Source organism: Sus scrofa, chromosome 1 (genome assembly GCF_054392235.1).
Source record: "Sus scrofa isolate SSC_HxYL_T2T_F1_AM1 chromosome 1, Sscrofa_HxYL_maternal_Yorkshire_Landrace_v2.0, whole genome shotgun sequence".
Classification (NCBI taxonomy): domain Eukaryota; kingdom Metazoa; phylum Chordata; class Mammalia; order Artiodactyla; family Suidae; genus Sus; species Sus scrofa.
In genome coordinates, this window is record NC_139383.1 from 233,896,135 (window position 1) to 233,908,183 (window position 12,049).

The window sequence follows — 12,049 nt, forward strand, 5'->3', positions numbered from 1 at the left end:
TTCAACCTTGCATAACCCGTAACAGTCTTATGTGCAAACACATATACAAATCTATGTGCATTTCTTATTTTTTATTTAGGAGAAGCTCTTAGAAGTATATTTACTAAGGAGTTCCTGTCATGGCACAGTGGTTAATGAATCTCACTAGGAACCATGAGGTTGCGGGTTTGATCCCTGGCCTTGCTCAGTGGGTTAAGGATCCATCATTGCCATGAGCTGTGGTGTAGGCTGCAGTCGCAGCTCGGATCCCGCATTGCTGTGGCTCTGGAGTAGACCCGTGACTACAGCTCTGGTTAGACCCCTAGCCTGGGAACCTCCACATGCTGCGGGAAGCAGCTCTAGAAAAGGCAAAAAGACCAAAAAAAAAAAAAAAAAAAAAAAAGTAGTATATTTACTAAAACAGTGAGAAAAATTTTGTAATGTTCTTGATACTGACTCAAAGTGCCCTTGAAAGGCTATATAATTTATACTCCTATTGGATGTATATCTTAATGTGTTTCCTAAATTCCTCACCAATATTTTAAATCTCCACTAATTTGGTAGGTGGAAAATCATATTTAATTTGCATTTCCTTAATTATCATTAAGGCTAAATTTTTTCCTATTCACTTATCTTTCCTTTTTCTTTTACAAACTGCCTGTTTTGCCTCATTCTCTTCTTTTATGAATTGCTTAATTGACTCTTTGTGATAGTCATTACTGTTCTTATGGGTTTGTAAGAGATCTTTATATATTAAAGGTATTAAGTGTCTGTGTCATAAATATTTTTCTTAATATATTAGTGCAATGATTTTTTTAAATGCCTTTTTTCTTCAGATATGTTTTTGTTTCATTTAGAATTCACTTTAGTATATAAGATTAAAATCTAACACTTATTTTCCAGAAAGTTAATCTTATCAGGATTACAAATTGAACAAAGAATCCTTGCTCCAATTACATGAAATGCCGTATTTATCATCCATGAACTCTGTACATATTATGCACTGGAGTTTGTTTCTGGACTTTATATACTCTTCCATTACTGTGTCGATTTTTGAGCCAATACCACAGTTTTAATTACTCTGTTTACAAACATTTAATTACATAGCAGAGTTCCCACTGCAGCACAATGGGATCAGTGGTGTCTCTGCAGCACCAGAACACAGATTCTATCCCCAGCCTAACATAGTGGGTTAATGGATCTAGAGTTGCTACAAATGCAGCTTAGGTTGCAACTGATCTGATCCCTGCTCGGGAACTCCATATGTTGAGGAGTGGCAAAAATACACACACACACACACAGTGTTCCTTATGTTTCTTTCTTTCTTTCTTTTTTAACAATTTCTTAGCTATTCTTGAAGTTTCATTTTTAATATGGATTTCTAAAGCTGAAAAATAAATTCTGGTTTTTAGTATAGTCACAGAGTTGTGTAGCCATCACTGTTATCTAATCCTGGGACATTTTTGTTTTTATTTTATTGAAGTATAGTTGATTTACAATATTAGTTCTAAGTGTTCAACAGTAATTCACTGTTTTTATGAACTATACTCCATTTCAAGTTATTATAAAATAATGGCTATATTTCCCTGCACTGTACAATGTGTCCCTGTATTCATTTTATGTATGGTAGTTTGTACCTTCTAATCCCCTGCTCCTATCTTGCTCCTGTCCCTCTCTCCTAATGGTAACATTAGTTTGTTCTCTGTATCTATGAGTCTGTTTCTGTTTTATTCATTTGTTTTATTTTTTAGATTACATACATGATAACATACAGTATTTGTCTTTCTCTCTCTGACTTATTTCACTAAAAATAACACACTTGAGGTTGATCTGTGTTGCTGCAAATTGCAGAATTTCATTCCTTTTTATGGCTGAGTAATATTCCAGCGCGTGTGTGTGTACACACATACAGGCACCACCTCTTCTGCTGACACACAGGATGCTTTTATCGCTTGGCTATTATAAATAATGCTATGAACATTGGGGTGCCTGTTATCTTTCCAAATTAGTGTTTTCGTTTTCTTCATATACACACCCAAGTGTGGAACTGCTGGATCATAAGTTAGTTCTATTTTTAGTTTTTTGAGGAACCTCCATGCTGTTTTCCATAGTATCTGTACCAATTTACATCCCCAACAGTTTATTAGGGTTGCCAAAAACATCCTTGCCAATATTTGTTACTTGTAGTCTTTTCAATGATAGCCATTCTGAGAAGTATAAGGTGATTATCTCATGGTTTGGATTGGCATTTCTCTGATGATTATAATTTCAAAACTTTTTTGTCACCTCCTGTTCCTATTAGGGGTCCCATAATTCCCCATACCCTCCAGCCTCTGGCACCCACTAATCTACTTTGCTTATTACAAATACGTCATATAAATGGAATATTACTTTTAATCAGAATAATATTTTCAAGATTGACCCATGTTATAGTATCCATCAGAACTCCATTCCTTTTTTAGTGGCCACCAATAATATGCCACTGCACAGACACATGATTTTGTTTTTCATTCCTCAGACACTAGACATTTGGGGTATTACATTTTTTGGCTATTATGAATAATGTTGCTATGATCATTCTCATACAAGCTTTGGTATGAACGTATGTTTTTTATTCTTTTGGATACATTGCTATCAGTGGAACTGCACCGTCACATATAATGTTTCTAGTTTAAGGGAGTTCTCAAATCTTTGTTCTCGGGATCTCCAAACTGTTTTTTTATTTTTTGGTCTTCTTTTAAGGGCCGCATGCATGGCATATGCAAGTGCCCAAGCTAGGGGTCAAATATGAGGTGCAGCTGCTGGCCTATGTCACAGCTATGGCAATGCCAGATCTAAGTGGCATCTGAGACCTATCCCATAGCCTGTGGCAATGCCAGATCCTTAACCCGCTGAGTGAGGCCAGGGATCAAACTTGCATCCTCACAAATACCCGCTGAGTATCCCACTGAGCCACAACAGGAACTCCTCTAGTTCAATTTTCTGAGAAAATGCCAAAGCATTTTCCCCAGTGGCTATACCATTTCACATTCCTACCAGCAATATATAAAGGTTCCACTTTCTTTACATTTTTTGTCAACCCTTGTCATTGTTTGTCTTTTTTATTTTTTTATTTTATTAACATCCTAGTTGTGTGAAGTGATATTTCACTGTAGTTTTGATTGGTATTTCCCCAGTAGCTGATGATGACGATTATCTTTTCATGTCTTTATTGGCCACCATTTGAATCTCTTTTTTTGAGAAATGACCCCATGAGCTTTTTCAGGTGACACACCATATCAACTTTTTCACCCCCCTCATTTTTGGCTGCCCTGCAGCATAGGGGGTTACTGGGCCAGGGATCAGACCCAAGCCACAGTCACTACCTAAGCTGAATCCGTGGCAACACTGGACCCTTAACCCACTGTGCTGCAGAGATGCCGCCAACCCTACTGCACCACAGTGGGAACTCCCACATCGACTTTTTATTAGCTAGTAGTAATAAACTCTGTTCAACTGTGACTATTTCATTCTACCCCACCCTCAAAAATAACACTATTTTCTTTGGTTTGTTTTGGCCGTGCCCACAGCATGTGGAAGTTTCCAGGGCACAGCAGTGACAATGCTGGATCCTTAACCCACTGAGCCACCAGGGAACTCTCATAATATTTTAAAATTTAAATATTTAACATGGATGGTCTCAAGTAACCAAAAATATCATCTTGGCCCTGTGTTCCTGATTTATGGGAATGCCACTTTACAAGGTCCACATCAAGGAAGGAAAGTTTCCAAAGACCTCTCAGGTCATCTGGATTCTGTCTTCCTTTATCCTCAACCCTCTCCCCTCCACCTCTCACAGGCTATGAAGTTGTGGAGCTAAGATGACTGGATTTAAAGTGCTCCATATCCCCCACAACCCACTAGGAGTCATCCCTCCAGACTCCCGGCAATGTAGCACCCCTCCCTTGATAGCTGTTTCCAATGAGCTCAGTCTGGACGAGGAGCCGTTTCTGTGTTCCCACTGTACCCTGATAATCCCTCAGTTCCTGCAAATATCAGTGCTTTGTGACTGTCAGTATCTGTTTCTTCAACTAGGTTTTCAATTTGCTGAGAGCAAGCTTTTTATCTTTATGCTACATCCAGTATTCAGGACAGCGTCTAGGAATGATAGGCTTTCAATACTTTTTCATGACTGAATTGCACTAAGGTAACTTAGCAAACTGGTAACCAAGTTTCACATAAACTTTCTATCTATGGGGAGCAGAGAAAAGAACCAAAATTTGGTGAGCTTCTATTAAGTGTGTAGTACTTCACAAACATTAACACAAGCAATTCTCACAATAATCCATGGAGGCAGGCAGTAGAGCCTCTATTTTATAGACGAAAACATTAAAGCCTTATTATACACAAACACAGCTACCAGGGCCAGAATCTGAGCCCAGGCCAATGTGATTCTGTCTTTTTTCTTTCTACTCCATTAGGTGGCCTCCCCTCCTGAAATGCAAAGCCATGTAAACTGGAAGGAAAGGCTGTTCTTCCAGAACTTTTGGCTTAAAATCCTTCAGAACTGGACGCTGTCCTATTTATTCTGGAGGGATCTCTGGCTAGGACACAAAGAGGGGAGAGGGAACCTGAAGAGAGATGTAGGAAGAATAAGTGATAAATAAAAATTAGAGAATGCTTCCCCATTAATCTAAAAGCACTACATGAGGCATTCTGACCCCTTTAAATAGTCTCAAGCCTGGAAAGCCAGGAAGGTACTGATACCATAGGAAGTAAAGAAAAAACAGAGAAGCTGTAGAATGGAAGAAGGAGCACAAGGATACCTGGTTCTCATTCTGATGAATAATAAATGATACAACTGTGGGTAACTTCAAGCCATTAAAATTCTCTGGAGACCTCCATCTCCTCATTTCTAAACTACAAGGATTAGGCTGTAACAGTTCCCGACCTGGCTCTGCCTCCAAATAACCCCCTGAGCCTGAGAAAAATACTGATCTGTAAATCCTACCCTCATTTTGATTCGGAGGCCTGGGGTGGGACTTAGGAATTCACAAATAATTTACAGACTCAGCCAAGTTTAGGAATACCTGAATGAGATCTTCTGCTCCTTCCCTAGAAGAGGAGATTGTGAAAAGGCAGCTGACTTATCACATTAAGTCATATTAAAAAAGGCTACCAAAGAAAGAACAATTTCAATTCTATCATGCTTAATAATCTCTTCATGTTTCAGGGAAGAATGAATTATGCTCAGTCTTCCTTACTGCTTAAACCTACTTTTCTCTACAAATGCACTAGCCTTAAGAGTGTTAAAACCATGCTCGTGAGGAATGCAAACTTTTTTAAAAAAATGCCAAGGTTTCCATGGAGGTACCAGCAGTCACAATCCTCTCTGGGATTCTGGGCCACTAGTTCCTCTACTTTTCTCTTTTAAAGCTCCTCTGAGAAGGAACTACTACACTACCAGAAAATTTAAATGGCAGACAGGGAGTGCCTAGAGACACAGGATAACAGCCCTACCTTGACGTCTAGTTTGGCCAGGTGCTGTAAAACCCAGATGCGATGGGACCAGGCATTATAGTTACTTGGGTACCTCCCTGCTGCTTCACCACAGACCTCCATCTCTTCTCGTATTAGTTGCTGGGTCCTTTCTGCAGGAATTATTCCCAAGTTTCCTTTGGTCATAAAGGAAGGCAAGGAAGTTTCCTGAATTAGCTGTCGTAGCACCCATCGCCTGTTAAGGTTACACGTGAGAAAGAAATGAGGAAAATAAACCAGAGAGGAAATTCACCAGTTTCCTTTGTTCTTAATTTAATTTCGGTTCATAGACAATACAAAATAATACCTATTGGTCCAGTTTTCAGTCTTTTTTTTGGGGGGGGGGCAGGGGAACTGTTTTATTATTTTTGTTTTTAAAAATACAATTAATTTTAGCATCATGGATTGGGGGCAGACAAAGATTAAAGAGAAAGCTTTCTAGAATGTTAAGATTTGTCAAAAAGAGAATGTCATTAATTTCAAAATGACAACTCCAAAACTTCATATGTGTAGGAAATGTAAAGGCAACTGGTCTGTGTGTGTGTGAGTGTGTTATGTGTGTGTTGGGTAGGGGGATATTAAATAATGGCTAGTAAGTATTGCAAAAGGAGGAGACAGGACTAAGATGGCAGAATAGAAGGACTGGAGCTCAACTTCTCTCATAAAAACAACAAAATTACAACCAAATGCTGAAGAACCTTCAACCAAATGGACTGGAAACTTCCAAAAAGATATCCTACTCCAGAAGACAAAGAGGAGGCCACTTCAAGAGGTAGGAGGGGCGATTCTGTGATATAAGCAACCCTACACCTCCCAGGTAGGAAGTCCACAGACTGGAAAATAACTATCAAAAAGACTAAACTACAGGAGTGAGAGTTCTGAGCCCCAAGTCAAATCCCCACGCCTGGGGACTCTGGCATTGGGAGAAAGAGGACCTGGAACATCTAGCATTGAAGGCTAGTGGGGTTTGTGCACAGAAGCTCCATGGGATGGAGGTAAATGGAGACCCCATTCTTGAAAGGTGCACAGACTTTCAGGTGCACTGGGTCCTAGGGTAAGGCAAAGTCTCCATAGGAATCTGGGTTGGACCTGAATGCAGTTCTTAGAGGATCTCCTGGGAAAACAGGGGGTGACTGTGGCTTGTTGTGGGGGAAGGACATTAGAGGCAAAGCTCTTGGGAATACTGATCAGCGTGGCCATTTCTCCATTTCTCTGGAGGTGGCCATTTAGGGAAAATCTGGACTCACCCATCAGCACTGAGAAGCCAGGCCAAACAATAATCCAGTTGGGATTGCAGCCTCACCCATCAGTAAACAGGTGGCTTAAAGATCCCCCAGGCACATAGCCACCTCTAATTTCACCCAGAAACAAAGTACCACACACCTAACCAGTGGGCAGGCACCAGTCCTTCCCATCAGGAAGCCTACAGCAAGCCCCTGTACCAACTTTAGCCACAAGGGGGGCAGACACCAGAAATAAGAGAGGCTACAACTCTATTATCTGTAAAAAGGTCACCACACCAAAAACCTATAAAAATGAAGAGGCAGAGAACTATAACTCAGATAACTGATAACGAACCCCCCCTCCCGCAAAACAGGTAAGTGATCTAGAGATTATCAGCCTCCAGGAAAAAGAATTTAGACTGTTGATGCTGAAGATGATGCAAGACACTGGAAATAAACTGGAGGCAAAGACATAGTTTACAGCAAACACTGAGCAAAGAAATACAAGATTTAAAACTTAAGCAAGCAGAGATGAAAAACACAATAATTGAAATAAAAAATTCATTAAAAGCAGCCAACAGCAGAATACAGGAGGCAGTAGAACCAATAAGCGAGGTGGAAGACAGAGTAGAGGAAATCACTTATGCGGAACAGAAAAGAGAAAAAAAGATTGAAAACAAATGAAAAGAGTCTCAGAGAACTCTGGGACAATGTTCAATGCACCAACATCCGTATTACAGGGGTGCCAGAAGGAGAAGAGAAAGAAAGTGACAGAAAAAATAATAGAAGAGATAATAGCCAAAAACTTTCCTAATATGGGAAAGGAACCACTTGCTCAAATCCAGGAAGTGCAATGAGTACCATATAAAATAAGCCCAAGGAGGAATACCCCAAGACACATATTAATCAAACTGACCAAAATTAAAGAGAAGAGAAAATACTAAAAGCAGCTGGGGAAAAGAAACAAAATAAGGGAACCCTGATAAGGTTATCAGCAGATTTTTCAGTGGAAACTCTGCAGGCCAGAAGGGAGTGGAATGACATACTTAATGAGATGAAAGGAAAAAACCTCCAACCAAGATTACTTTACTCAGCAAGGATCTCATTCAGATTTGCAGGAGAAATCAAAAGCTTTACAGATAAGCAAAAGCTAAGAGAATTCAGCAACACTAAACCAGCTTTACAAAAAATACTAAAGGAACTTCTCTAGGCTGAAAAAAAAAAAGGCGAAAAACCAGAAACAAAAATACTACAAATGACAAGGCTCACCAGTAAGGGCATATATGCAGTAAAGATAGAAATCACCCATGCAAAACTATGCTACCAAAATCATGACTCGTGAGAAGTGGAGGATACTAATGCAGGACATTGGAGATGCACCTGCAATTAAGAGACCAACAACTTAAAACACACACACACACATATATTCCTCTATCAAAACTTCAGGGCGGGAGTTCCTGTTGTGGTGCAGTGGATAACGAATCTGACTAGGAACCATGAGGTTGCGGGTTCGATCCCTGCCCTTGCTCAGTAGGTTAAGGATCCGGTGTTGCTGTGAGCTGTGGTGTAGGTTGCAGATGCAGCTCAGATCCCGCGTTGCTGTGGCTCTGGTGTAGGCTGGCGGCTACAGCTCCAATTAGACCCCTAGCCTGGGAACTTCCATATGCTGCAGGAGCGGCCCAAGAAATAGCAAAAAGACAAAACAAAAACAAAAACAAAAACTTCAGGGCAACTGCAAACTCAAAATCTACGATTGATACACACACAAATAAGAAAAATCAACTCAAATGTGACACTAAAGATAGTCATAAAACCACAAGAGGAGAGAACAGAGAAGAAAAAGGAGTAACAAAAACAAATCCAAAACAGTTAATAAAATGGCAATAAGAACATACTTATCAATAATTACCTTAAATGTAAATGGACTAAATGCCCCAACCAAAAGACATAGATTGGTTGAATGGATACAAAAACAAGACCCATATATATGCTATCTTTAAGAGACCCACTTCACTTCTAGGGACACATACAAATTGAAAGTGAGAGGATGGAAGAAAATGCAAACAGGAACCAAAAGAAAGGTGGAGCAGCAATACTCATAACAGACAAAATAGACTTTAAAATGAAGAATATTATAAGAGGAAACACATTACATAATGATCAAAGGATCAATCAAAGAAGAAGATATGACAATTTTAAATATCTACACACCCAACATAGAATCTCCACAAAATATACAGCAACTGCTAACAACCTTAAAAGAAGAAATAGACAGTAACACAATAATGGTGGGGGACTTTAACACCCCACTCATACCAATGGACAGTTTGTCCAGACAGAAAATCAATAAGGAAACACAGGCCCTGAATGAAGCATTAAACCAGATGGACTTTATAGATGTTTATAGGACATTCCATCCAAAAGCAACAGAAACACATTCTTCTCAAGTGTACTCGGAATATCCTCCAAGATTGATCACATACTGGGCTACAAACAAGCCTTGGCAACTTTAAGAAAATTGAAATCGTATCAAGCATCTTTCCTGACCACGCTGTATGACTGGAAATCAACAAGAAAAAAACTGCAAAAAACACAAACATGTGGAGACTAAACAACACGCTACTAAACAACCAATGGATCAGTGTAGAAATCAAAGAGGAAATTTAAAAATACCTAGAAGCAAATGACAACAAAGATACCACACTCCAAAACCTATGGGATGCAGCAAAAGCAGTTCTTTTTTTCTTTTTCTTTTTTTGTCTTTTTGTCCTTTGTTGTTGTTGTTGTTGCTATTTCTTGGGCAGCTCCCGTGGCATATGGAGGTTCCCAGGCTAGGGGTTGAATCGGAGCTGTAGCCACCGGCCTACGCCAGAGCCACAGCAACGCGGGATCCGAGCCGCGTCTGCAACCTACACCACAGCTCACGGCAACGCCGGGATCCGAGCCGCGTCTGCAACCTACACCACAGCTCACGGCAACGCCGGATTGTTAACCCACTGAGCAAGGGCAGGGACCGAACCCGCAACCTCATGGTTCCTAGTCGGATTCGTTAACCACTGCGCCACGACGGGAACTCCAGCAAAAGCAGTTCTAAGAGGGAATTTTATAGCAATACAAGCCTACCTCAAGATACAAGAAAAATGCTCAAATAAACAACCAACTTTATATCTAAAGCAACTATAGAGAGAAGAACAGACAAGAAATAAAGTTAGTAGAAGGAAAGAAATCATAAAGATCAGTGCAAAAATAAATGAGATAGAAACTAAGAAACCATAAAAAAGATCAATGAAATGAAAAGCTGGTTCTTTGAAAAGATCAACAAAATTGATAAAAACTTAGACAGACTTATCAAGAAAAAAAGAGAGAAGACAAATCAATAAAATTAGAAACGAAAAAGGAGAAGTAACACGGGACATCACAGAAATACAAAGGATCACAAGAGACTACTATATTCAACTATATGCCAATAAAATGGAAAACCTAGAAGAAATGGACAAATTCTTAGAAAAGTACCATCTTCCAAGGCTAAAACAAGATGAAATAGAAAAGATGAATGGACCAGTCACAGTACTGAATTTGAAACTGTGACTAAAAGCTACCAACAAACAAAAGTCCAGGACCAGATGGCTTCACAGGTGAATTGTACCAAACATTTAGAGAAGAGCTAACACCTATCCTTATGGAACTATTCCAAAAAATTGCAGAGGAAGGGACACTCCCAAACTCATGGTATGAGGCCACCATCACCCTAATACCAAAACTAGACAAAGATACCACAGAAAAAAGAAAGTTACAGGCCATTTTCACTGATGAACATAGATGCAAAAATCCTCAACAAAATACTAGCAAACCAAATCTAACAATATAATAAAAGAATTGTACATCATGATTAAGTGGGATTTATCCCAGGGATGCAAGGATTCTTCAAAAACCACAAGTCAATCAGTGTGATACACCACATTAACAAACTGACAAATAAAACAACATGATTCTTGGAAGCTCCTGTCATGGTTCAATGGTTAATGAATCCGACTAGGAACCATGAGGTTGCAGGTTCGATCCCTGGCCTCATTCAGAGGGTTAAGGATACAGCATTGCCGTGAGCTGTGGTGTAGGTCACAGACGTGGCTCGGATTTGGCATTGCTGTGGCTGTGGTAGAAGGCTGGCAGCTACACCCCTAGCCTGGGAACCTCCATATGCCGCAGGTGCAGCCCTAGAAAATACCAAAAGACAAAAACAAAACAAAACAAAAAACACCCACATGATTCTCTCGATAGATGCAGAAAAAGCCTTTGACAAAATCCAACACCCATTTCTGATAAAAACCCTTCAGAAAGTGGGCACAGAGGGAACCCAACTCCACATAATAAAGGCCATCTATGACAAACCCAGAGCTAACATCATTTTCAACGGTGAAAAGCTGAAAGAATTCCCGTTGAGATCAGGAACAGGACAAGGATGTCCACTCTTGCCACTACTATTCAACATAGTTTTAGAAGTCCTAGCCATGGCAATCAGAGAAGAAAAAGAAATAAAAGGAATCCAAATTGGAAAGGAAGAAGTAAAACTATCACTGTTTGCAGATCACATGATACTACATCTATTGAATCCCAAAGATGCTACCAGAAAACTGTTAGAGCTCATCAATGAACTTGGCAAAGTTGCAGGATACAAAATGAATACACAGAAATCAACTGCATTTCTATATACTAACAAAGAAAGATCATAAAGAGAAATTAGGGGAGCAATCCCATTTACCATCACATCAAAAAGAATAAAATACTTAGGAGTAAACCTACCTAAAGAGACAAAAGACCTGAACTCTGAAAACTATAAGATGCTGATGAAAGAAATCAAAGATGGCACAAATATATGGAAATACATACCACGCTCTTGGATTGGAAGAGTCAATATTATCAAAATGACTGTACTACCCAAGGCAATCTACAGATTCAATGCAATCCCTATCAAATCACCATGGACATCTTTCAAAGAACTAGAACAAAATATTTTAAAATTTGTTTGGGAGCACAAAAGGCCCAGAATAGCCAAAGACAACCTAGAAAAGAAAAACGGAGCTGGAGGAATTAGGCTTCCTGACTTCAGACTATACTACAAAGCTACAGTCATCAAAACCGTATGATACTGGCACAAAGACAAAATATAGATCAGTGGAACAGGATAGAAAGCCCAGAATTAAACCCACACACCTACAGTCAACTAATCTATGACAAAGGAGGCAAGAATATACAGTGCAGAAAAGACAGCCACTTCAATAAGCGGTGCTGGGAAAACTGGACAGCCACATGGAAAAGAATGAAATTACAAC

At 39.6% G+C, this 12,049-nt stretch overlaps 1 protein-coding gene across 1 annotated transcript in view; it reads right to left on the minus strand.

Moving 5' to 3' along the window:
• The window catches only part of PTAR1 (protein prenyltransferase alpha subunit repeat containing 1), a 60,971-nt gene that overhangs the window by 14,642 nt on the left and 34,280 nt on the right, over nt 1-12,049 (minus strand). The window contains exon 5 of the mRNA XM_005654497.4: nt 5,479-5,692. Within this exon, the coding sequence (XP_005654554.3) occupies nt 5,479-5,692 (214 nt within the window). The remainder of the gene's footprint in view (nt 1-5,478; nt 5,693-12,049) is intronic.